At 35.2% G+C, this 24,890-nt stretch overlaps 1 protein-coding gene across 2 annotated transcripts in view; it reads right to left on the bottom strand.

The window, feature by feature from the left end:
* Positions 1-259: 259 nt before the first annotated feature.
* The window catches only part of LOC145283557 (5-hydroxytryptamine receptor 4-like), a 468,398-nt gene continuing 443,767 nt past the window's right edge, over positions 260-24,890 (bottom strand). For both annotated transcript variants that reach the window (XM_080132441.1, XM_080132442.1), the window contains one exon: positions 260-2,218. In XM_080132441.1, the coding sequence (XP_079988567.1) occupies positions 991-2,163 (1,173 nt within the window). In that variant the 5' untranslated portion in view covers positions 2,164-2,218 and the 3' untranslated portion in view covers positions 260-990. The remainder of the gene's footprint in view (positions 2,219-24,890) is intronic.

Here is a 24,890-nt window from a genome sequence, read left to right as displayed (position 1 = left end):
CTAAATATAAATATAATTATTCTAGCGCGATCCGTATTTTGTGTAAGCACCCATTGTTTTAGATGGATTTTTTGACGGATATTATGATCTTAATATCAAATGAACAATATCTTAATATCAATATCTTAATATCAAATGAACAAGAAAAATTAGTAAAATGTTTAATACCGTCTTTAAATAATATATACTGATTTTTATGAAGAGGGAAACATAAGATAACCTTAATTCATGGTTGTATGATATGTAGGGATTTTTCTCATTTGTGAATATTCATATGGATACGATGGTTTTTTATAATGGACACTTTCATAAGGTATGCGTATTTATTGTTATGTAAGTATTCTGCAAACATTGTGTAAAGGTGATATCTCTTAACTGATAAAAATGATTATCGAATGAAATTTTATGAGTTATGCTTCTTGTAAAGTTTCGAAATTTTTTAGATGAGGATTTATTATTTTTATTAATTGTATTATTCGGACTACTGTTCTCATCTTGAAAACTATTCTCACAACGTTTCATTTAGTATAGCCTCCGATCATCATCAGGCAAGCTTTGTCGAAGTAAGGAATTTTTTGTCGCACTCGGGAATCTGATGTGTGCCAACTCAAATCCTGAGTACGGGAGATACTAGGAACAGAATTATGACTTACTGAATACATCTACTCAGTTATGGCTGGCAGATCTAATAATGAGTTCCGATACGAATTTCACACAACAGAGCCGTGAGTTTAACAGAAAGATTTGATATCTGAATATCTCATTTTTGTTACTAAAATACATCATCAACAACTGTTTGTAATTTCGTTTCTTGTGATGTTTCTTTTCTCTGCTATGCAATTTGTTGTGCTTGAAAATTTTCAATAAAAAAATGAAAACAAAATGTTGTTTCTTTTTGTCCAACAATTCATATCTTTCAATTTACATTAAAAACATTGTGTTATTAATTTTTTTTTTTTTTTATTAATTCATATGTTTTTGCTTTAAAATTCAGAACCCATTTGTCTGCGCGGACGAGTACCTACAGTTGATATCCGACGCCTGTGACCCTGCGAGTGCAGCAGGGTTTATCGTTTGCGTCATATCATCGCATTGGCTAATAGCACTTCGCCTTGATTGAAGGCGGAGTATCCGTCGGAAGGCATTTCGGAAGGAACGATTAAAAAAATAGAATAGAAACGGATTCATGGTAGAGTTGCTGTATCCGAGCCAGAGGGCCACCTGCCATAGGTAATATGGCGTCTTATACTGTATGAAGGCATCTACAACGTTGATTATAAAAAACGGGCACCAGCATACACAGAAACAACCCATAATGATGCCCAGCGTTTTCGCTGCCTTTGTCTCATGTTTAAACGCCTTCCGCTTGTTTTTATTCTGAATAATCGCCTGCTCAAGCGTCCGTATCTGTTTCGCTTGCCGCTTAGCCGCTGTGTAGATTTGTACGTTACACATGACGAGAAACACCGACGGAATATAAAAGGCCACCGCCGAACAGGTCACTGCAAATGTCTTGTTGACGAGAAAAACGCACACATCGCTGCCTACTGGTGCTATACACAGATATATCTTTTCGATGCCCCATAAGTTCCACTCGTTTGTAATCGGCACAAAAGAGATCAGCAAAGGAACGGTCCAACACATGGTGATGCCGGAGATGACGTGGCGTTTTTTTACTTTCTGGTGTTGAAATGGCCTGCAAATGGCGAGGTAGCGATCACCGGCCAGGCACACTAAATGGAAAATTGATGTTGTCGTAAACGTCACGTCGAGGCAAATAATAATCCGACAGAGTATGAGGCCGTGTTCCCATCTATTATCCAGCATTAACTGTCGGATGCCGTAAGGCATGACGGCCCCGCCAACCAGCGTGTCAGAAATAGCTAACGACACGACGAAAGCATTCGTGTAGTTTTTTAAATGTTTGTGCGTGTAGACGGCGGTGATGACCAAGCAATTGCCCGTAACTGTAATGGCAGCAAGGCTGCTCAGAAAGACTCCGAGGACAAACTTGACCCAAAACAAAAGAGGTGGTGGTGGTTCGGCGAGCTTTGTGAGAATTTGATCACAGTGATCGTCGGTATCGTTGTGAAGAAATATGCTTAAATTCATGGCCGTTCGAGGATAACCGTTCACATCAAATAATGTTGGCTCCGCAGCCATTTTAACTTGTTTGACGGAACCAAACTTGATGACGTCACTAACCGGAAGGTTCCATCTGCAATAGAAAGAAAATATAAAATGGTAAACATGACGTTTCTTTACTTAAAGAAATAGAGTAATATCATTTACATTGAATTACATTTTGCAATATATGCACGTTAAAACATTCATGCCGGTTTCAAATGAAGACCCAATTATATTTATTTTCTAAAGGGAATTTTTCCAGACAAAGCGCGAAACCACTTGATGTAAGGAGCTAATAAGTACTGAAGATGATCATGGTAAAAGCGGCAGATGACTATTGGTATTAATCTCGAAAAAAAAAAGAATATATCTAGGATAGAAACAGTGAGCACAAATAGAGTGCCACAAAAGTGCAGTTCTTGGAAATGAGCTACTGAAATTAAAAAAAAATTAGTAAAGGCGAGTTGAAAAAATTTAAACAAAGGAAACAAGGAATAAATCAGACAATTCTGAATAATATATGCCATAATAGTTTTTATAAAAAAAAAACTGAAACCAGTAGCATTACGTCTATGATAGAAAGATTGCAGAGAGAAATTATTACGTTACACAAGTATTAACATGTAGACCCAACACATTGTACCTTTCGTGGCAAATGAAACAACGAAAAGCAATAAGGAAGAAATTTTACTCCTTGTTTCAGGTTTTAAGAAAAAAACTTGATTCCTTATACTTCTGCCATGGACGACCTCTCGTTGCGGTTGTGGCGTCACCCACGTTTTTAACGTGATCGTGATCTTCTCGAACAAAATTGTGATCCTTTCGAACGTGATCTTCTATCTAAAGTCATCCTTGATCTTAGCTTCTTTTTATACATTTTTCTTTTCTTCCTTACCATGACGTCACTTTTTCGCACGCAGTTCTCCCCTTCGCTGCCTACTGGTGCTATACACAGATATATCTTTTCGATGCCCCATAAGTTCCACTCGTTTGTAATCGGCACAAAAGAGATCAGCAAAGGAACGGTCCAACACATGGTGATGCCGGAGATGACGTGGCGTTTTTTTACTTTCTGGTGTCCTAAAACAGAGCACGGTGGCCATATCTAGGGTGGTGTGTCTGAGAGCAGTCTTCCTGCCGCGACAAAGTAAAACTTAGCTTCCAAACCAAATGGGTGATATCTTCGTCTGTTCCCTAAAACATGTTTCTCACATATGAGTCGTTGCTAGTCTTTCAGCCCAAACTCGTTTAGTTGTAAATAATTTTCTTTTATCCTTTGTGTAACTTGAGCGAAACGGAACTTTCATGAGTAATATCTTTCTATGGAAATATTCGTCTGTGGAATACAATACAACGGGGTTGTTTCCAAACTGACTACAACACGGCTAAATCCTTGTTGTCCTCGTAAATAATCAAATCCTGTCTTATGTTGATCGTCTTATGCAATCTTTAAGACATTTGTCTCGCCGTTCATTTGACAAGATCATTAATCCGTTTCTTGAGTATACTTTTTATTTATTAATAACGTCTACGATATAAAATCTACATTACAAAAATGTTTATATTTACTAAAAAATTATAATGTATGAATTATGGAAAAGTACAAATAATCTACATATTAATATCGTAGTAGCTTTAACGTACGTACGTGTGTAAGGGTTTTCAGATTATACATTATTAGATCGGGAGATCGTATTTATTAAAAAGGAATATAGACGGCGATAACATACTACGAATTAGTATAAAAATACGCTAATTTAATGTTTGTAGTATGTTATCACATTCTATGCTCCTTTTAAATAAATAGAATCTCCCGATCACCAAAGAAGCAAGATAAAAAAAAAATAGAAAAATAAATTTATGTTTCTTTTAAAGCTAAAATATACCTTCTTGGTCTTCTGGTTACGAGCTAAGTGTAGTATATATTCTTTCTAAAGATGATATAATGATATTGTGGGGTTTTCGTTCACATCGGGCGCCAATACAATGGAAATATGTCACAAACTCCTGTAAAGGTAATTGGAGATAAACCGTAATAACCAGGTGTATTCTGAAGCTACTTTAACCAGATTACTTAGATAAATATTTTTACAGTTTTAACAAAAGGGCTACAATAATATCACCGGATATCTATTCACGCCAAACGTACACAGAATGGCCAGCAGCAATACATTGCATATGAAAGATGTCAGTGTAGAATTTTCACAGGTCCCGCTATAAACATATGATTAATCGAGTAGGACGTATGGCAATTTTAGAAGTTTTCCTATATACCACTGCTCCTAATTAGATTTTTATTTGGTAGTAGCCCTATAAAAATTGATGTGCGGTGAATTTATTCAAATAATATTTGAGATACAAGTATCCGAACTTGTTACGATATTCTTGAAAGTGGACCAGATGTTGGATTTCTGAAAGCAACAAACGCATCCATCTTCATGTATGAAAACCAAACATGAAATTACTTCCAGACTTCAATAGGAAAACCTCTTCTTATACCTTAAAAGGAAAATTAACTCCTATATCTTAAATAAAACTTTTTCGGTTATATTAAACGCAACTGATGTCGCTAACAGTTACTAACAATAATTTAAATTATATATAAATAATATCTTTTTTACAAAGGCATCACCACTTATCAAGGTCAAGACGCCACTCCAGGATAAGGGTTAAAAAGTGTACAGTAAACAATTGGACAATAAATTAATCGTTCATAACTGAAATTCGGTAAATTTGTTAACTTATATGGAACGGCTCATCAAAACTTGTTTACGTTAGACTTGAAGAAAACCATATTGTAGTCAGCTGGAAAGCATGAAAACGGAAGTCAATTCAATAGGCGTGCAGTTCTAAGAAAGAAGCTTTGTTCATGGAATCTACGTTTAGGTTTAGGCACAGATAAAGAGTGGGGAAAATTATTGATAGTGTTTTCTGCTAGACGGGTGTTTCTTGTGATAGTTTGGCGAGGGGGGACCATAGATTAAGAATAAATTAAATAAATCAACTTTAAATATTATTTTAAACAAGGCTATTAAAATAATCCTGTTACTAAGAACTAACAATAACACGGAGCTAATTATTAAAATAGATTATTTAAATGTAATATGTAAATGAGTTAACTTCTTGAATGTGGATAGCATTTGAATAATTGATATATAAATCATGCTGCAATAAAAGTGTATAAATATTCATTCAGAAGAAAAATTAATTTGTTAAACTGTAACTTTTCTATATCTTACTCAAATTGTGAACAAACAATTTCATTCTCTTGCATGATAAGTAAATGTGATTTTTGTCCAAAGCAGTTAACCAAATAATCACTCAACCATTTTCTTATCCAGTTATCTGTTAGAATCGAACATTTAATTCCTTAAAATAGTGATCATGATAAAAGATTTTAGTAAAGTAAAAAGAAAACTAGAATTTTGGTTTAGTTCTAATTATTTAGCCCTAATTTTAATTATTTAGCCCTAATTTAAATTATTTAGTCCTAATTTTTATTATTTAGTCCTAATTTAAATTATTTAACCCTAATTGAAATTATTTAGCCTTAATTTAAATTATTTAGTCCTAATTTAAATTATTTAGTCCTAATTTTAATTATTTAGCCCTAATTTTAATTATTCAGTTCTAATTTAAATTATTTAACCCTAATTGTAATTATTTAGCGTTAATTAAAATTATTTAGTCCTCATTTTAATTATTTAACCCTAATTTTTATTATTTAGTTCTAATTTTAATTATTTAGTCCTAATTTAAAGTATTTAGCCCTAATTTAACTTATTTAGCCCTAATTTAAATTATTTGGCCGTAATTTTAATTATTTAACCCTAATTTTAATTATTTAGTCTTAATTTTTATTATTTAGTCCTAATTTTAATTATTTAGCCCTAATTTAAATTATTTAACCCTAATTTTAATCATTTAGTCCTAATTTTAACTATTTAGCCCTAATTTTAATTATTTAACCCAACCTCCGCCATCCTATTTTGGTATGCGTATCTCTTTCGGAAGAGCATAAAACTACGAAATTAATGAGAAGTTCAGACTTTAAAGTAAATCTCTGCGCTCTTTTCTGAAAAAATATTTTAAAAAATTAAATTCATTCTGGTACAAAATTATATCGATTGGCCAAACAGCTAATAAGCAACTGGCCCTGATGGCATCCCAATTATAGTGTTAAAAAAGCTTCAACCAGAACTCGCTCCAATACTTACGAAACTATTAAAGCGCTGCCTTAAGGAGAAGTGCTTTCCGACTCCCTGGAAGACCTCATCAGTATGCCCTGTATTTAAGAATTCAGGTGATAAGTCATCTCCCTCTCAGTACAGACCAATAAGTCTCCTGTGTGTTATGAGTAAGTTGCTGGAATCCATATTAAATATAGAAATAGTCAACCACCTCAGCAGGAATAACCTTCTTAGTGACACACAATATGGTTTCCGCTCTGCAAGATCTACCGCAGATGTGCTAACGGTTATATCCCACAGGATTAGTGAATCTCTTGACAAAGGCTTCCTTTCTAGGGCAATTGCTCTTGACATATCAAAGGCCTTCGACAAGGTATGGCATAAGGGTATACTTCACAAGATTTCCAGCTACGGTATAACTGGAAATGTTTTCTCAATCATCAAATCATTTCTCTCCGATAGGCTCATAAGAGTAGTGGTAGATAGACAAAAATCGGAGGCCTGCAATGTAAATGCTGGAGTCCCTCAGGGGTCAATCCTGGGCCCAACTCTCTTCCTGATCTACATCAATGACATCCCTAAACACATACTTAAATCATTCGTTAACATCTATGCTGATGACACGACCATCTACGGCAACACATCAAAGACTGTAAATGACAAAGTTCTCTCTTATTCTCTCTCCTCTGATCTCGAGCGCGTGGTTCAGTGGGGGAAGACGTAGCTGGTTACCTTTAATACATCCAAAACCAAACTCCTATCCTTACATCATCAACGCTCTGATCCCCATCTGGCATCAATTGCGATGGATGGCTCTCGTCTGGGTCTGGGTTTGACCTTTACTCCTGATCGAAATGGAACACGTACATCAAGTCTGTTGCCAAGGTCGCTGGAAAGATGGTGGGATCCTTCTACCGCTCCAGAAGATATCTCACTACTGATGCAATTCTCTATCTATATAAAAGCCAAGTACGTCCAAGGATGGAATACTGTTGCCATATCTGGGCAGGAGCTGCTAAAAACAGCCTATCCTGCCTTGACAGAGTATAAAATAGACTTTGTAGTGAAGAGACGTTGCGAGCCTGCCTTTGTTTTATCGTTATTTCCATGGCAGGTGCTCGTCTGAACTCCAATCTCTGGTCCCCCCTCGCCAATCTTTCATGAAAAACACCCGTCTAGCTGAATCCACTGTGAAAAATTTCCCCACTCTTTATCTGTGCCTAAATCAAAACGTGGATTCCATGAACAAAGCTTCTTTCTTAGAACTGCACGCCTGTGGAACTCTGTTCCGTCGGCCATCTTTCCACCGGACTACAACTTGGATGTGTTCAAGTCCAACGTTAACAAATTCCTAATGAACCGCCCCCTTAAGTAAACACTTTATCAAATCTCCACACTAACGTAATGTACTTGCAATAACCCTTATCCCTGAGTGGGTTCCGGGCCTTGATAAGTGGTGATCACTGTGTAAAAAAGAACTATAACACAGGGTTGTAAAATAAATTTGTTGCCCTAAAGAAAACTACACTATAGCTTTATTTCCAAACTTTTATTGAAAAATCAATTCAGGTAACTTGATTATGTAGTAGAGCTGACATCTATTCAATGTAGCCGCTTCCAGTCTCAATCAACGGTTCTATACGGGCCCGGAACTGGGAGCTTCCCTTTTCCACAAGCGCCGGCGAGAACTCGGCGAATACTCGGCGAATACTCGGCGAATACTCGGCGAATACTCAGCAGATGGGATGCGATCAGGCTGGCTTTGATTTAATAGGAGGTCATGTTGGTGATGTTCTCCATGTATGACTAGACGAAATACTCCAGCAGATTCAGATCAGGGTAAGATGGCGTCCTGTGAGAGAAGAGTACAAAGTCATAGCACCCTTTCTGAAGCCAAGCCTTTACCTCTGGATTTGTGGGCCGGTGCCGAATCCTTATGCCACACCCAGGTTTTCAGCGGCCATCTGGTTGCCCCAGGGAGTTACCACACTCTTCAGCATATCGGGGTATACTTTGGTGTTGACTTTAAAACCTTCGAAGATACGAGGTAGCATGAAGTGGCTCTCACTTGAAACCACACCAAAGACCATAACCGGAAACTTCGTTGAGCCGAATCCTGAGGTAGAGAGCATGAGTTGTACAGCGGCACATTTTCGACCTCGCGCGTTAAACATTGTGTCACCTTCAGACATGATATAAAGCTCCTATCGCTCTTAAGACTTGCGCACAACTGGCCAACTAGTAGATTGTCTGCAACAATAAGAAAACTGGTTTCATCAAACAGAACTGGAACCATGTCGTTTTTTCTAGGGCGACAATTCTATCGTTTCACCCTATATATATATATATATATATATATATATATATATATATATATATATATATATATATATATATATATATATATAATCAGTCAATAAATAACAAAAACCAAGAAACATTTATTTCATTGATATTTCACAGCCAACATTTGAATGATAATGGCTAAATTAAAGTCGAAACGAACAGAAACCGCATCTATTTAAATCTCTAAGATATGTCATTTAAAAGTTGCACTCACTCTACGTTTAACTTTCAATAGTGACGCCATTTTTCCTTTCTTAAATGGAACAAAGACATCCAGTTCACGAGTATGTTTTCAAATCTTATTTACTCTATATCAATCATCCTGATGAAGTCTTGGAATAATTGTGAAACGTTTATGAACATATAATTTAGGTTTGTTCCTTTTGTATCTCTACATCATATTAGAATATTATTTTCATAATTTTCATCGCATATATATATATATATATATATATATATATATATATATATATATATATTAAGGAAGTTAATATTTTGACAATTTGAAATTACAATATTGTTTATTTCAAACAAGGGATACAAAGTAAAAATGAATATTTCCTTTTTCAACTGAGTTTGGTTCTTATCCCCAGAGGAAAAACCGTTAACAAAATAAAATGTATATAGACTAACTATAATTTTGCTGGCTAGAACATGGTTTGGAACTTTAAGGTTGAGGAAGGATTTAATTAGTGATTCAGAAGATTGACAAAGAGATACAGAGGCATTTAGCATTAATAATTCTTACTGCTCAATATCCAAAATCCTTTTAAATAAATCTCTCATCTTCGCAACTTAAATAATATAGAAATTAAATTAATCTTGCTAGCTAGGCAACCCCTTGTATATTTTTGTAACAAACGTTAGACTAGAAAATATTAATCTAACAATAATGCTCTACGTACTTCCAGAGCTAGATGAAGAGAATACAATAAAGTTATTATAAAATCTATGCCCCATCTTTAATAACTTCGGACTTCACCGTTGAACTTGATAAGAAAACCTCTAAAAACCCCGAATCCTATAGCCTTACCACAAACCAAACTTTACGCTATTCTATGTTCATGAATTTTCCAACAGCCTCAACTAAATTATAAAATCAATAGTATCTTCAGTCTCAAATAGAATGTCTAGACTCTTTATTTATAAGAAAGCCGTTAATCAAAATTCCACTTTTCTTTAACAATGTTAGCAAAATTCAGTATATTCCGAGAAATTAAAATCCAGCCAAAACACACCTCCACTTAATCAGTTCAAACTTTAAATATTTCACAATATAACTATAAATTTAGTATACAACCCTTTTCTATATTTTTTAGAAAACAGAATATTTTGAATTTCCATTTCTCATTTGTTATTGTTGAATCATGTTATTAGTAATATAATAGCATATTACGCTAAAGTATATTTACCAAATGTTAGTCCTTACTTTCGTATGTATAATAGTTTAATGTCATATACAGAATACAATGGAATTTTATATACTATGGGGATCCACTGGAAATTCTACAGTGTTTTGTACATAAATCTATATAATTTGCCATTACTGCTATTTCTTTTTTTCTACTACTACTACTACTACTACTACTACTACTACTACTACTACTACTACTACTACTACTACTACTACTACAACAACAACAATAATAATAATATTACAAATAATGGTGGAGTCAGCATCGACTGGCGCCACACCAATTTGTGAAAGGTCAAGACGGATGAAAAGTCGAAGAAGGTGAAACACTAACAATACCTCCACTGGATAACTGTAACGAAGATTGTGACTTTGGTCGCCATATTGGAATTTTTGATGGCCAGCACTTTTTTCTGAAAAAGTAACTTACAGAGACTATTGATGCCAAATTTCATGCTTGTATCACCAAATGAACGATTCTGGCAAAAATCACATTAAGCTGCTCCACTATTTGGAGATTCTTGTTGTCACTCAAATTCCAATAAAGGACAATGGTCATTGCCAGGGAGAAGTCAATCGCAATCGGTTGTATCGGTTGTTACGATAATGCAAATTTATTTGCAAAGGTTATCGAAAGAAGTAGAGCCTACTTGAAATATGAGGAAACTTGTTGTCACTAGGACTCCAGGAAACACCACCGGTTGTTAATGAGTAATCGCCGATGATTGCCTTTGTGATAACCTTTTCTGAATAATAATAATAATAATAATAATAATAATAATAATAATAATAAAAATAATAATAATAATAATAATAATAATAACAACAATAATAATAATAATAATAATAATAATTTAAATATATCACTAAGATAAAAAAAAATGCTGAAATCTCACATACTTTTAAAATTTGGATCGAAAAATAAATTCAGTAAGGTGATAATTCGTATTTTGATAAAGATTATAATAATTTAAGTGTTTATTTATATATTTGCGAACTGTTATCCTCATCTTCATAGTTTCTGTTTCACGATGTTTCGGCCAACTATTCCTCTAGCCTTCGTTAGGTATTTAACCGCGTCGAGATAGGAATACTGAGTCTGTTACCTGTATCATCAGTAATTACTGCCTTCCATAGTTGTTGTCGTCTCACTACGTATTGGCCAACTAATTCTCTGGTCGGCGTTTAATAGGATTGAAACCGCTATTTTCAGACAATGCGCACCTGGAATCTTAAAGATCTAACGCCTCTATCCACTGCACTACGTGCTCCGAAGATGAATTTTGGGAGGGAGTAATTATTGAGGATACAGTAAAAAGACTCAGCATTCCTACTCCGTCGCGGTCAATTACCTGACGAAGGCCAGACGAATAGTTGTCACAAACCTCGTGAGATAACAACTATGAAGACGAGGATAAGAGTCCGCAAGTAAATAAATATACAAATGGGGTTCAATAATAAAATAACTAAACTGTTATTTCTTTTCCTGTATAATTGATAAAAATATAAAAATAAATTAAAACGAAAAACTAAAACGAGTCCACTGCATCCCGGGCAATGTAGAGGTATAATAACGGATGTAATGTGATAGAAAGATGAACGATAGCGCTGCAGTAGAAAAGTTTGATGAAAGGCGGTTAAGCATCGCTCTTTAAAGCCTGACTTGAGTTATCATTTAGGAAAATGTCTGTTTCGTTTTGTGTTGTGTCGGCAGGCGTCATTGGTCCGGCTGCAAAATCGTTCTTGAAACCGATAGATATCTCACTGTGCAATGAAAAAGAAGCATTCGACCAGCAAATGAATCTCCATCTTAGCTCGATAACCGCCCGCCAGACATTCCAAGGACGATCGGGTGAATCACAAGAGAAGGAATCGGCGTTTCTTTCTTACAAGGTCATTTCGCTTGGAATGCATATGTCTCTTAGAAATACGTGCATATTAAAATAAGCTAAGAGAAAGTTATAAAGTTATTTATATTTTGCTTGAAGACTAGAACAACTCTTACATTTAACCAGTGTAGACTACTTAGCGTTTTGCCTCCTCTGACTTTTCATTCTCCTTGATCCTATATATCAATTTGGTGTAGCGCCAGTGGATACTGATTCCAGCATTATTATTATTATTATTATTATTATTATTATTATTATTATTATTATTATTATTATTATTGTTGTTATTGTTATTGTTATTGTTATTGTTATTATTATTATTATTATTATTATTATTATTATTATTATTAATAATAATAATAATAATAATATTATTATTATTATTATTATTATTATTATTATTATTATTATTATTGTTGTTATTGTTATTGTTATTGTTATTGTTATTATTATTATTATTATTATTATTATTATTGTTGTTGTTATTGTTATTGTTATTGTTATTGTTATTGTTATTATTATTATTATTATTATTATTATTATTAATAATAATAATAATAATAATAATAATAATATTATTATTATTATTATTATTAATATTATTGTTATTATTATTATTATTATTATTATTATTATTATTATTATTATTATTATTATTATTATTATTCACCAGGAGTTTTCACACAGGCCATCATCTACAAATTTTCTTTGAAAACAACCTGTGGTGTTACCTGGAGTCTTTACTGAGATTTCGGTGATAATAAGCATCCCTAATGTCCAAGTTATCTTCACACTCATTGTGTGGAGGTCTGGTTAGTTCTTTCTCTTTTTGGTCTTTCCACCCTCCTTGACTGTCTGTATTTATTTGGTATAGTACTAGCTAATGGTGAAGCAAAAAAGCGAGAGGGCGAAGGTGCAAGGGTTAACTTACTATTATACAGTTATACAGTTTCTTTTTTCATGATCACTATAATCTATGGCAACACTTCAAAGGCCGGCAATGATCAAAGTCTTTCTGATTTTCTCTCTGTTTGCCATTATCACGTAATGCAATGGGGTTAAAGGCTGTTGGTTAATTTTAATGCAGCTAAAACCAAGCTTCTCTCAACGCCTTAACCATACCTAGTTCCAACTGAAATGAATGGCTCTCGTTTTGACGAGGGACCATATTTTGACCATATTTATAGAACTGCATAACTCATTTAAGATACCAGTGTTTGTATGTCCATGGTACGTTTCAGTAGGTGACGTTAATTAAATTAAAAAAAGTCGCGAAGAACACTGTAACGTACCCGTCAGTAGAGAATATTTTTTAAAATCCAAATTAAAGGCGAATATTTTTCACTGGAACATGTTATTTTTATTTTACAAATGCACATATGTTTATAAGTTTAATCAACGTCTCTATAAACTTTTGAATTCTAGTGTTGTAATATGCAACGTCACTTTCAAACTCTGACTATCGACGATGCTGCTGTATTTAAGTGAACGAACTGCCGAGCCAAATGAAACAATGTTATTATGAGAGTAACATAAACACGATATGCATAGGAAATGTATAACAAAGTTATTCTATATTCAAGTCAGTAACATTGGATGAATTATTCTGAACAAGTTTCGCATAGCGGGACACTTTACTGTGAAAGGTCGCTCAATCGAAAATACAGTCTCTCTAAAAGCAACAAATACGATTAAATCGCCTATATTTAATTTGTATAGTAATGTAAACGTTATTCGAAAGCTAAACGTGACAGACTGGCAAAGGTTCTTTTATTTGAAACTTTAAAAAGCGTATCACGTACGAAGATAATTATTCGTATCTATTATAAAATGCGTCCATTCAATATGCAAATCAGATTGAATCTGAAACAAGTGCATCCCGTTTCATTACTTACACTCTTTACGTTACATGATTTCAATGATCACCATTTATCAAGGCCAGATGTCACTCGGGGATGAGGGTTAATAAAATAGAATTTGAATACTTGTGCGGAGAGTTTTAAATATAGTATCCGTAGATATTAACTTTGAAAACGACTAAGTTATAATCTGCGGGGTAGCAGTTCATCAGCAATGTGTTCCAAAACAGAGAACAATTCGGAAGAATCTGTGTTCGTGGACATTTAGCCTGGATCGAGGAAGGCGGGGGATGATTTTGGGGAAGACCCTCGTTTGAAAAAAATTCTAATAGTGACGTTCACTCTAGATTTCAAACAGAACATATATCCAATTTTCAAGAAGGTTACTGGCAAATAGGTTGCGTCATTCTACTGCTCCAGCGATAACTATATACCGATGCGTCTCGCTGCCGAAATAACAATCAAATATTTCCAGAGATGAATTATTGTTTTTTTTTTGTTTTTTTTTTACAAAGGCATCACCACATTATCAAGGCCCAGAGGCCACTCAAGGATAAGGGTTAAAGAGTGTACAGTAGAAATTGGTCAATATAGTAATCATTAGTAATGAAAATTTGGTAAATTTGATAACTTATATGGAACGGCTCATCAAGAACTTATTTACTTTAGACTTGAACACAACCATATTGTAGTCAGCCGGAAAGCAGGAAAACGGAAGACAATTCCACAGGCGTGCAGTTCTAAGAAAGAAGCTTTGTTCATGGAATCTACGTTTAGGTTTAGGCACAGATAAAGAGTGGGGGAAATTATTGATAGTGTTTACAGCTAGACGAGTGTTTCTTGTGAAAGTTTGGCGAGAATGGAACATAGATTGAAGCTCAGTTGAACACTTTCCATGAAAATAACGATACATCAGAGACAAACTCGCAACATCTCTTCTGTGAGATAGAGGTTGCAAGTTAGAGAAAAGGAAATCTCCTACGAGGCTACGAAGTCTATTTTGAACTCTATCAAGGCAGGACAAGTCCTTTCTAGCAGCTCCTGCCCAGATGTGGCAACAGTATTCCATCCTTGGACGTACCTGGCTCTTATATAGATAGAGAATAGCATCAGCAGTGAGATATCTACCGGATCGATAGAAAGATCCCACCATTTTTCCAGCGGCCTTGGCAACAGATTTGATATACGTGTTCCATTTAAGATCAGGAGTAATGGTCAAGCCCAGAAGCTTGTCAAAACTTGACGCCTCCTGAAGACGAGAGCCATTCATTTCAATTGATGACAAATGTGGATTAGAATGTTGATGATGTAAAGAGAGAAGCTCGGTTTTAGATGCATTAAAAGTAACCAGCCACTCCTTTCCCCATTGTACTACGTGCTCAAGATCAGAGGAGAGAGAATTGGAGAGAACTTGGTCGTTTACTGTATTAGATGTGGTACCATAAATGGTAGTGTCGTCAGCATAAATGTCTACAAATGATGTAAGGATATGATTTGGAAGATCATTAATGTAGATCAGTAAAAGAGTTGGGCCCAGGATGGATCCCTGAGGGACACCGGCATTAATACTGAGAGCTTCTGATTTTTGCCCCTCAACTACTACTCTTATGAACCTATCAGAAAGAAATGATTTAATAATTGAGAAGACTTTTCCAGCTATACCATAGCTAGCGATCTTATGAAGTAAACCTTTATGCCATACCCTATCAAAGGCTTTAGATATGTCAAGAGCAATTGCCCTAGAAAGATTGCCACCGTCGAGAGATTTGCTAATCCTATGCGATATAACTGTAAGGACATCTGCTGTAGATCTAGCAGAACGGAAACCATATTGAGTTTCACTAAGAAGGTTATTTTTGTTGAGATGGTTGATTACTTCTGTATTTAACACAGATTCTAGCAACTTACTCGACGCACAGGAGACTTATTGGCCTGTACTGAGAGGGGGATGAGCGATCACCTGAATTCTTAAATACAGGGAATACTGATGAGATTTTCCAGGGAGATGGGAAACTATTATCCTTAAGACAACGTTTAAATAGTTTTGTAAGTATGGGCGCTAGTTCAGGTTGAAGTTTTTTGAATACTATAATTGGAATACCATCCGGGCCAGTTGCTTTACTCGAATCAAGGTTTTTGATTAGCTTCGCAACATCACGTACAGATATACGTATATCACATAGCGTGTTTTCTGATACAGGAGGAAATATTGGGGGTTGGCGGTCTTGGTCGCAAAGGGTAGAATTAGCTGCAAAGTTCTTGACAAAGAGTTTGGCTTTGTCTGATGCTGACGAGATTACCTCAGGTCCATTGATAATAGTTGGGATGGAGCACACGCTTCTGTTCAGAATTCTGTTTGCTATTTGCCAAAACTGGTGGGAACCCAGCCGCTGCTCAGCTACTTTGGACTTAACAGATTGAGCATACAACTCTCTTGCGCTCCTTATTACTTTCTTACAATGGTTGCTGGCAGTCCTGAAAACGGCTTTAGTTTCCATACATCTATTACGTTTGAAGCAGTGGAAAAAGTGGTTTCTGTGCGCAATGGCAGCAGCACATTCTGGAGAGAACCATGGCTGGCTGTTAGGTTTTTGCTGAAACTTTTTTGAGGGTATGAAATGGTCAATACCTACAATTAACCATTCAGTCAGGTCTAATACTATAGAGGACACATCCTTTTTAAACATGGAATGCAGAGGTAGATCAGATATAAATGTACGGAAGCTATCCCAGTCAGCCTTAGTGTATCGATATACTGTACGATGAAGCGGTACGTTTGGGGACTTATTACATTTCATTTTTATCTTAATTGATACAACAGAGTGGTCGGAAGATCCAAGAGGAGACAGAACAGAAACTGAACATAGTTCAGGGCAAGTTGTGAGAAAAAGGTCTAGTAGGCTCGCATACTGGCCGTCATTATCGGGCACACGGGTAGGTTCCTGAACAATCTGAGTGAGGTCATAGGCAATGGAGAAATCATGACAGAACCTCCCCTCATCATCGGTCTTTTTTGAGTGGGTCAACCATTCGACGTTGTGAACATTGAAGTCACCACATACGTGAATGTTAGCTGAAGGATAAGTAGAAAGGATTTGGTCAATTTTCTCAGATATGCTTTGAAAGATAGTAACTCCGCTGTTGTGGGGGCGATAGAGAGTAAATATAAATGCAGTAGTGTGAGCTAAAGCAACCCGGAAGCACATATAGGGTAAGTTAGGATCTTCCCTGGAGATGTCCCTCCCACATGGAAAGCTATCTTTAATATAGGCACATATTCCATGCCCATGGCGATCTTGGGGGTCAGATTTAGAAGTTAAGTTAGAGTATCCTGTAATTGCAAACTCATCTAGGGAAATAGCCTGTCCAATGCCAGTTTCACTTAAAAATAAAAGGTCTGGTTTAGTCTCCTGTAATTGAGTTTCAACCTCTGGAAGGTTAGAACGAAGACCCCTGATGTTGGAGAAGGAGACATGGTAGTAGGGGTCTACGTTGGAAGTTTGAGAACCGGGTTTAATCGTGTATTTTTTCTTGAAACTTGTCATGATGAAATTTTGGAATTTGTGGACTAGGTCGTCAGATTTACTTAGAGCAGGACAGAGAGGGGAAACTAAGAGAGAAAAAGAAACGAAGAATTTTTTTTTTTGTAGCACATGATAAGGTAAAGCCGTAACAATTACCCACTAGTATGGCATCGAGAGGCCCCACCAGAAGCTACTGCATGGTCCAGATTCCATTCACCAAATGGCAATACAGCAGCCCCAGTACTTTGCACCTGCTGATAGGACAGCCTCCTTAGTGGTTAATCCAAGGTTCGGGTCTCTGACTATCAGGCGGATAACGTCAGCCCAGACAAAACGTTTACCTCCAGCACCCTTACTAGTGACATGGCTACAAGGATAGACATAGAAACAGAAAATTTCCACCAACTCTGCCAACTGTTCGCGCAAAATACTGCCAACCTAGAAAATAGCTTTTTCTTCTCCCTTTGTCAGAAAAATCACTCATTAAAAAATGAGGACTGAGGGACAAATAAGGAGAAGCGAGAGTAACATCAGAAGATTGGGGACACTCATAGCACCATTTCTTGCATTAACAAACCACAAAATAGACTTCGTTCGCATAAGAGATTATTTTACAGACCCTTTACCACAGAATATATGTGTGTATTTAGGCAACATGTTTACATTTAGGTAAATATTACTGAATAGCAAGTCTTTGCTACTTTCTCTATCTTTCGGATAATTCCTCGCGTACTTCCGTTGTATTAAGGAGTCTTCGTAAGTGTGGCTTGTTTTATCTTTCGTGAATTTTTATTATGGTTACGATCGTCTCATTCGCTCAATGGTAACAAGCCGATGAATTGATCGGGCTTATTCATATCTGCTGGTTTTGAACTGTGCAACAGTTCATAGATTTAAAAAATGATATAGATGAGATGAGATGATCACATGTTAGACGCCTGACAACACACACACGCGCATATATATATATATATATATATATATATATATATATATATATATATATATATATATATATATATATGCATATATATATGTTTCAATATGTATTTTATTAATTTGAATCGTGTTCAAATATATAAGCAAATAATACAAAATTATTTTTGATAACTCTATAATACAATACTAGAACTATAGTATTTTTATAACATAAAGCTTTATTAGGAATAGACACACATTTTATAGTCCATTTAAAAAATAAAATAAGATTACTACTGAAATGAACAATAAAACGTGTGTCCATTTCTGGTAAAGCAGTGCATTATAAATTACACACACTCACAATCACACACGCACACACACACACACACACATATATATATATTTGCTGACAGAAAGTTTTTAGATGAGACAAGTCATTGGTACCGTCGGTTTCAAACCCGATAATTAGGACCGTTTTAGATACCCATATCAAGCTCTCGTCAGCCAATACTCATTATATATATATATATATATATATATATATATATATATATATATATATGTGTGTGTGTGTGTGTGTGTCTGTGTGCAATAGGTCACGTAACTAGTATGTATATATACATAAATAAAGAAAAATGTCACCCGTCAAGTCTCCCATTGATTATATATATATATATATATATATATATATATATATATATATATATATATATATATATATATATATATATATATATATATATAGTAAGTTATAACTATATATGGCAATTAAGTTACACAGAATATTTATGTCTGATGAATCCTAGAGTGGATGAAACGCGGAATATTCTGTGTAGCTTAATTGCCATATATATTTTATAACTTACTACCTAGCTCTAACTACGTATTGGGCATTGTTGAAGTAAATACTTAAAGTTTACGTATAAAATTATATCTTCGTACATTAATTTATGTGATTAAATGAAGTAATCATATATATATATATATATATATATATATATATATATATATATGTAAGTACTTCATTTACTAACATAAAATTAATATACGAAAGTATAGATTTATGCGTAAACTTTAAGTATTTACTTCAAAAGTGCTCAATACGTAGGTAGAGCTAGTTAGTAATTTATAAAATATATGTGGCGATTAAGCTACACTGAATATTCGGCGTTTCATCCACTCTAGGATTCCTCAGGCTTATATATATATAATGATCTACCATGTTCTTATGGCTTTTCTACACTCATTCAAAATTTTAAAACGAAATACGTGCCATTAATTATTTTTATAACGTTCTCTTAGTTAATATTAAAGCTATCCGTTATAAAATAGAGAGGGCGGTAATAAACGGGTGTAATTTTTGTTTTGTTTTTGATTTGCTAGCTTAAAATTTCTGGCACTGCATGGGAATCGTTTTTACTTTTATTTGGGTTTCTTCACCCTCTCTATGTTCTACTTTCTCTTAAGTACATCATTTAAAAAACGTTGGAAAATGTGTATATGTCAATATGTATACGAGCACATGCCTACGTATATGTGCGTACATACACATGCACACGTTTATGTGTGCGTGCCTGTACACACTGACGTGCGTGTGTGTACGCACGTGTACGTAGGCGTGTACACGTATACATATTGTTGTATACACTTTGGTAGGGGAACTAATTCAAGCACACTTCGAATGATTTCTCTTCGACACTTCGCTTAACAGTAACCGGATATTATACGACACCAACACAGACGTCATTAACATTCAAAATACAGACTTTAAGCGTTATCCGCAAAAATTAAATATTTATATACATTAAAAAAAGCATCAATAGTTCCCAACAATATCATCAGAACTCGTAGCCTGGAAATTAATTTGACAACCAGTCTGCGACACTTACTTCCGGCAATAAAGAAATAAATAAAAAATAAATAAAACAGACAAAGGGGAACCTCGTCAAACAGTTGTGCAATTTTTTTTTATTTTTCCCTCATAGAGAAGAGATACTACTCTCGAAAATTAGCCCATACTACATTGTACGACACATTATGTTGGCAAATAAACGTAATATAATTGAAAATAACTGAACATTTCTTCTAATATTGTCAGTATTCTTTTATATGCTAACACGTATTCACAGTGTTTTCTATGAACCGCATTTAACACAACTTCTTTACACCGCGCATAATGCTTCAAGCAAACTACAATATCCTTCTAATATTATATTACTTTTTGTAAATATAAATGATGCATGTATATATATATATATATATATATATATATATATATATATATATATATATATAAAACTGTCAGTGTGTCTGCGAGTTGATTTCTATAGAATCGAAACCGGTTAAGCATATTTGTATGAAATGTCACATGAAGGCATTTCATTTACCTGGCAGTGTTCATAGATAGGGTTTGTATCAGAATGTCTCCGACATCTACAATCGGTAATCGAAATAATCCGATGAAAGAAGAAACATGCAATTTAGACCGAAGTTAACACTTTACATCACAAGTGCATCTGAGAAGTTTTATTGCGAGACTAACAGAAAGACTCAAAATATAAAATCACCAGTAGGTTCTTTGATATGACAGGAGCGCGTTCAAAATACACACACACACACACACACACACACACACATATATATATATATATATATATATATATATATATATATATACTAGCTCAGGATTAAATAGTGACCAACGAAAGTTTCACATCTATGTTTTTTATCATCGAAATCGGAGAAATCGCCCATTTTTCAATCTGACCGATTGATTGCCTGTTCTAGTTGGAGACCGATCGCGTTTCATCGGGAAACGTTTCACATGCCATAGTGACTTAGTCCACAACACATTGTGGTCTACATTGCACCGTAGAGAATCTACTGTTAATTTTATAAAATTATTTTTATATATAATGGTTTGAAAAAAGTTTGAAATGCAAAATCAAGTATCAAGCTTCAATTGTGCTTTAAACCGAAATATTTATTTTGGGCGCGCAATTGTCATAGTAAATAAACTATCGTTGATTTTATATGTCTGGCGTTGCTGGCCTTAGTGCAATGATAATGTTTTAGATTTTAGTTTAAAATGAAAAAGACAAAGACCATAGTGAAAATGTGCTTTAAACAGAAATAATCATTTCGATTTCATACTTAGCAAGCTTATGTTTATTTTATATGTCAGGCCTTCCTGCTTGTGTGGTAATAAAACAAAAATGCACTTGTGATGTTAGGCTGTGTAAGGTGTTAACTTTTGTCAAATGGCCTTTTCCTTTATTCATCGGATTATTTCGATTACTTATACTAATTTAATATATTCAGATACAAAACCTATCTAAGAACACTACCAGAAAGATGAAGTACTTTCAAATTTCATAAAAAATTGCCGTGCTGTTTTCGAGTTCATAAGGAACGAACTCATACACAAACACAAATTATATATATATATATATATATATATATATATATATAATGTATGAATGGCAAAATCTATATTCCAAAGTTCATGATGTCGACCATCTTACAATTTATTCCTTTAATTCAGTTGACATTTAAAATTCTTAGCCGTATCTGTTTCGTAGCACAAAGCGATCACTTAATTATTACATTAATCAATTTATTTCTTTTGCCCGTAAATTCATCAGAAGAAATAGCAACAATCCATACATCAAAAGGAGATAAAGTGCGTTTTGATATGATTAAAATCAGAAAATTGGAAGAGAAGCTGTAAATACCTTTTAATATGTTTACATTACGCCATTTTGAATTATGTATATATTCATGCTTGGGTGTGTGTGTTTTTGTGTCTGTGTGTGTACCCGTCTCTACAAACATGTGACGATAATTCATATGTAGGAAACTCACGGCTCTGTAAGGGGAGAAACTCTTCAAGGCCCAGGGGAGGTAATTAATACCGGTGATACAGTTTTCGCTAAAAATAACAGCAAAAATATTACGATATAATAAGCTACATAAACATACATACACTACAGACAGCTGTTCCGATACTAATAGACTCATCAGCGTGGTTAGACATAGTAAGCTTTTTCAGATCTCGACATCACACCATTACGAGCTATAACTACGTATAAGATGCTTTGCCACTCTTGTTTTCTTTTCTGTTTTTAATAAATATGAAAAGTTATTTTCCCACATTCTGCCAAGAACGGAAAAAATGAAACTTCACACTTTTTAACTGTTGGATTCAATTAATTTCAAAGAAACTGAGTGTAACGAACGTATTTCAAATATAGAAAACAAAACCACAAAAAACAAAAAAACAAAAAGAAAAAACTCATAAAATACCACTTATGATTTTGTGAATATTAAAACAAATTTTACTGAATTTCTTTCTTTGTAGTAGTTTTTTTTTATTCAGGTGTCATAGTTCCTTTTCCGTTTCTTACTTAGCTGGCTTGTTCCCATTGAACATTATATCAAGTATTAGCTCTTTTTCACTCCTAAAAAATTGTTGAGTTGCCTCCAAATTGTTTCCATATCTTCGTCGAATGAGTGGGCTAACCAGTCTTAAAATGCCGGCGCTTTTACTGGGAAAACAATTTGAAGCGTAACGGGTAACATGGCAGCGGAGAAGGGGAAAATTGTTATGTAATCAGGTTGGAATATCCAATTTCCTCAGCCTGTAAGCAAGAACACATTTCCAAATGTTTGTAATTTTCAGAACGCTTAGAAGCGTCATTGTTGTTGATTTTTTATTCTAACTTTCAATAGCGAGTAATTTATTCGGTATTTTTGATGAAATGCATATCAGATGCGCTCGTTTTATAGAACCGACAGACGCAATTATACAGGTAGGTAAACAAACAGCAGTTACATTTCTGAGAGTTCTTTTTACAAACGAGCTCGGTCAGTGCTTATTAAGGCTTAAACACAACTCAAGGATAAGGATTACTAAGTATAATATGGTCGATAAGACGAGACCGTTATTATCAGTAACGGTAGAACTTGGGTAGTGTTTTGTTATTAATAAGGACGGCTGAACAAAACTTGTTTATATTAAAATTGAAAATAGTAGTATAGTCTGTTGGAAAGCAAGCTAGCAGAATTGTGTTCCACGGACGAATATTTCCAGAAAAGAAACTTTAGTCATAGAATTTAGGTTTTGTTTTAGACATAGGTAAATATCAAGTTAAATTGTAGGCTTTGTTGTACCTATTTAAAATGCCTCCCCACGGGACAGAGTTAGACACCAGGGTCGTTTTTTAACGTGAAGAAAAGGTACAAAAATAAAAAATTGTCTCAGTTGTGAAGGACTGCTCCTTCACTGAAAGAGAACAAGAAATGGAAGTGCAGCATCTGAAGAACAGATGGTATTTATTTGCTCCCCCACCGAGCAAATTAGGCACAAGGCCGATTTTTAATGTGAGGAGTGAAGGGAGGGGGAAGGGAAAAAGGGGACCAGCTCCCGAGAGGTGGGAAATGGGAGTTGGTTAATGGTCAGGCATGTGGGGTTGCCCCCACATCTGGTCTTTGCTAGTCATAGCTAGTCATAGCTTGCAGCATCTGCCGGAACAGATGGTATTTATTTGCTCCCCCACTGAGCAAATTAGGCACAAGGCCGATTTTTAATGTGAGGAGTGAAGGGGAAATGGGGACCAACTCCCCGGGGAGTAGGGGAGCTGGATAGTGACAATTGGTATGAAGGGTTGCCCCTACATTGACCAAGGTCTTATATGTGGGGTCGCCCCCACATATGGTCTTTTCTTGCAGTATCTGCCGGAACAGATGGTATTTATTTGCTCCCCCACCGAGCAAATTAGGCACAAGGCCAATTTTTAATGTGAGGAGTGAAGGGAGGGGGAAGGGAAAAAGGGGGCCAGCTCCCGAGAGGTGGGAAATGGGAGCTGGTTAAAGGTCAGACATGTGGGGTTGCCCCCACATCTGGTCTTTGCTAGTCATAGCTTGCAGTATCTGCCGGAACAGATGGTATTTATTTGCTCCCCCACCGAGCAAATTTGGCACAAGGCCAATTTTTAATGTGAGGAGTGAAGGGAGGGGGAAGGGAAAAAGGGGACCAGCTCCCGAGAGGTGGGAAATGGGAGCTGGTTAAAGGTCAGGCATGTGGGGTTGCCCCCACATCTGGTCTTTGCTAGTCATAGCTAGTCATAGCTAGTCATAGCTTGCAGTATCTGCCGGAACAGATGGTGTTTATTTGCTCCCCCACTGAGCAAATTAGGCACAAGGCCGTTTTTAATGTGAGGTAAAAACCAGCTCCCCTTAAAGTAGGCAAAAAGGGGGCACTCTGGTTACCAAAAATAATAATTGTCCCAGTATAGAGGGTTTCCCCTCCATTGACTGGTACAAATTATCTTAAGTGCAGCATCTGCCGGAACAGATGGTATTTATTTGCTCCCCCACTGAGCAAATTAGGCACAAGGCCGTTTTTAATGTGAGGTAAAAACCAGCTCCCCTAAAAGGGGTCACTCTGGTTACCAAAAATAATAATTGTCCCAGTATAGAGGGTTTCCCCTCCATTGACTGGTACAAATTATCTTAAGTGCAGTATCTGCCGGAACAGATACTACACTTTGATCTTGACCAAAAGGCCAAGTAATTGTGTAGGCTTTGTTGTAGCTTGACAGTGTAATGTGAATATTTTA

The sequence above is a fragment of the Euprymna scolopes genome, chromosome 8 (genome assembly GCF_053919585.1).
Source record: "Euprymna scolopes isolate OS-2025 chromosome 8, ASM5391958v1, whole genome shotgun sequence".
NCBI classification, from domain to species: Eukaryota; Metazoa; Mollusca; class Cephalopoda; order Sepiida; family Sepiolidae; genus Euprymna; species Euprymna scolopes.
Note: the sequence above shows the minus strand (reverse complement) of the source record. Positions and strands in the feature narration are given on the sequence as shown.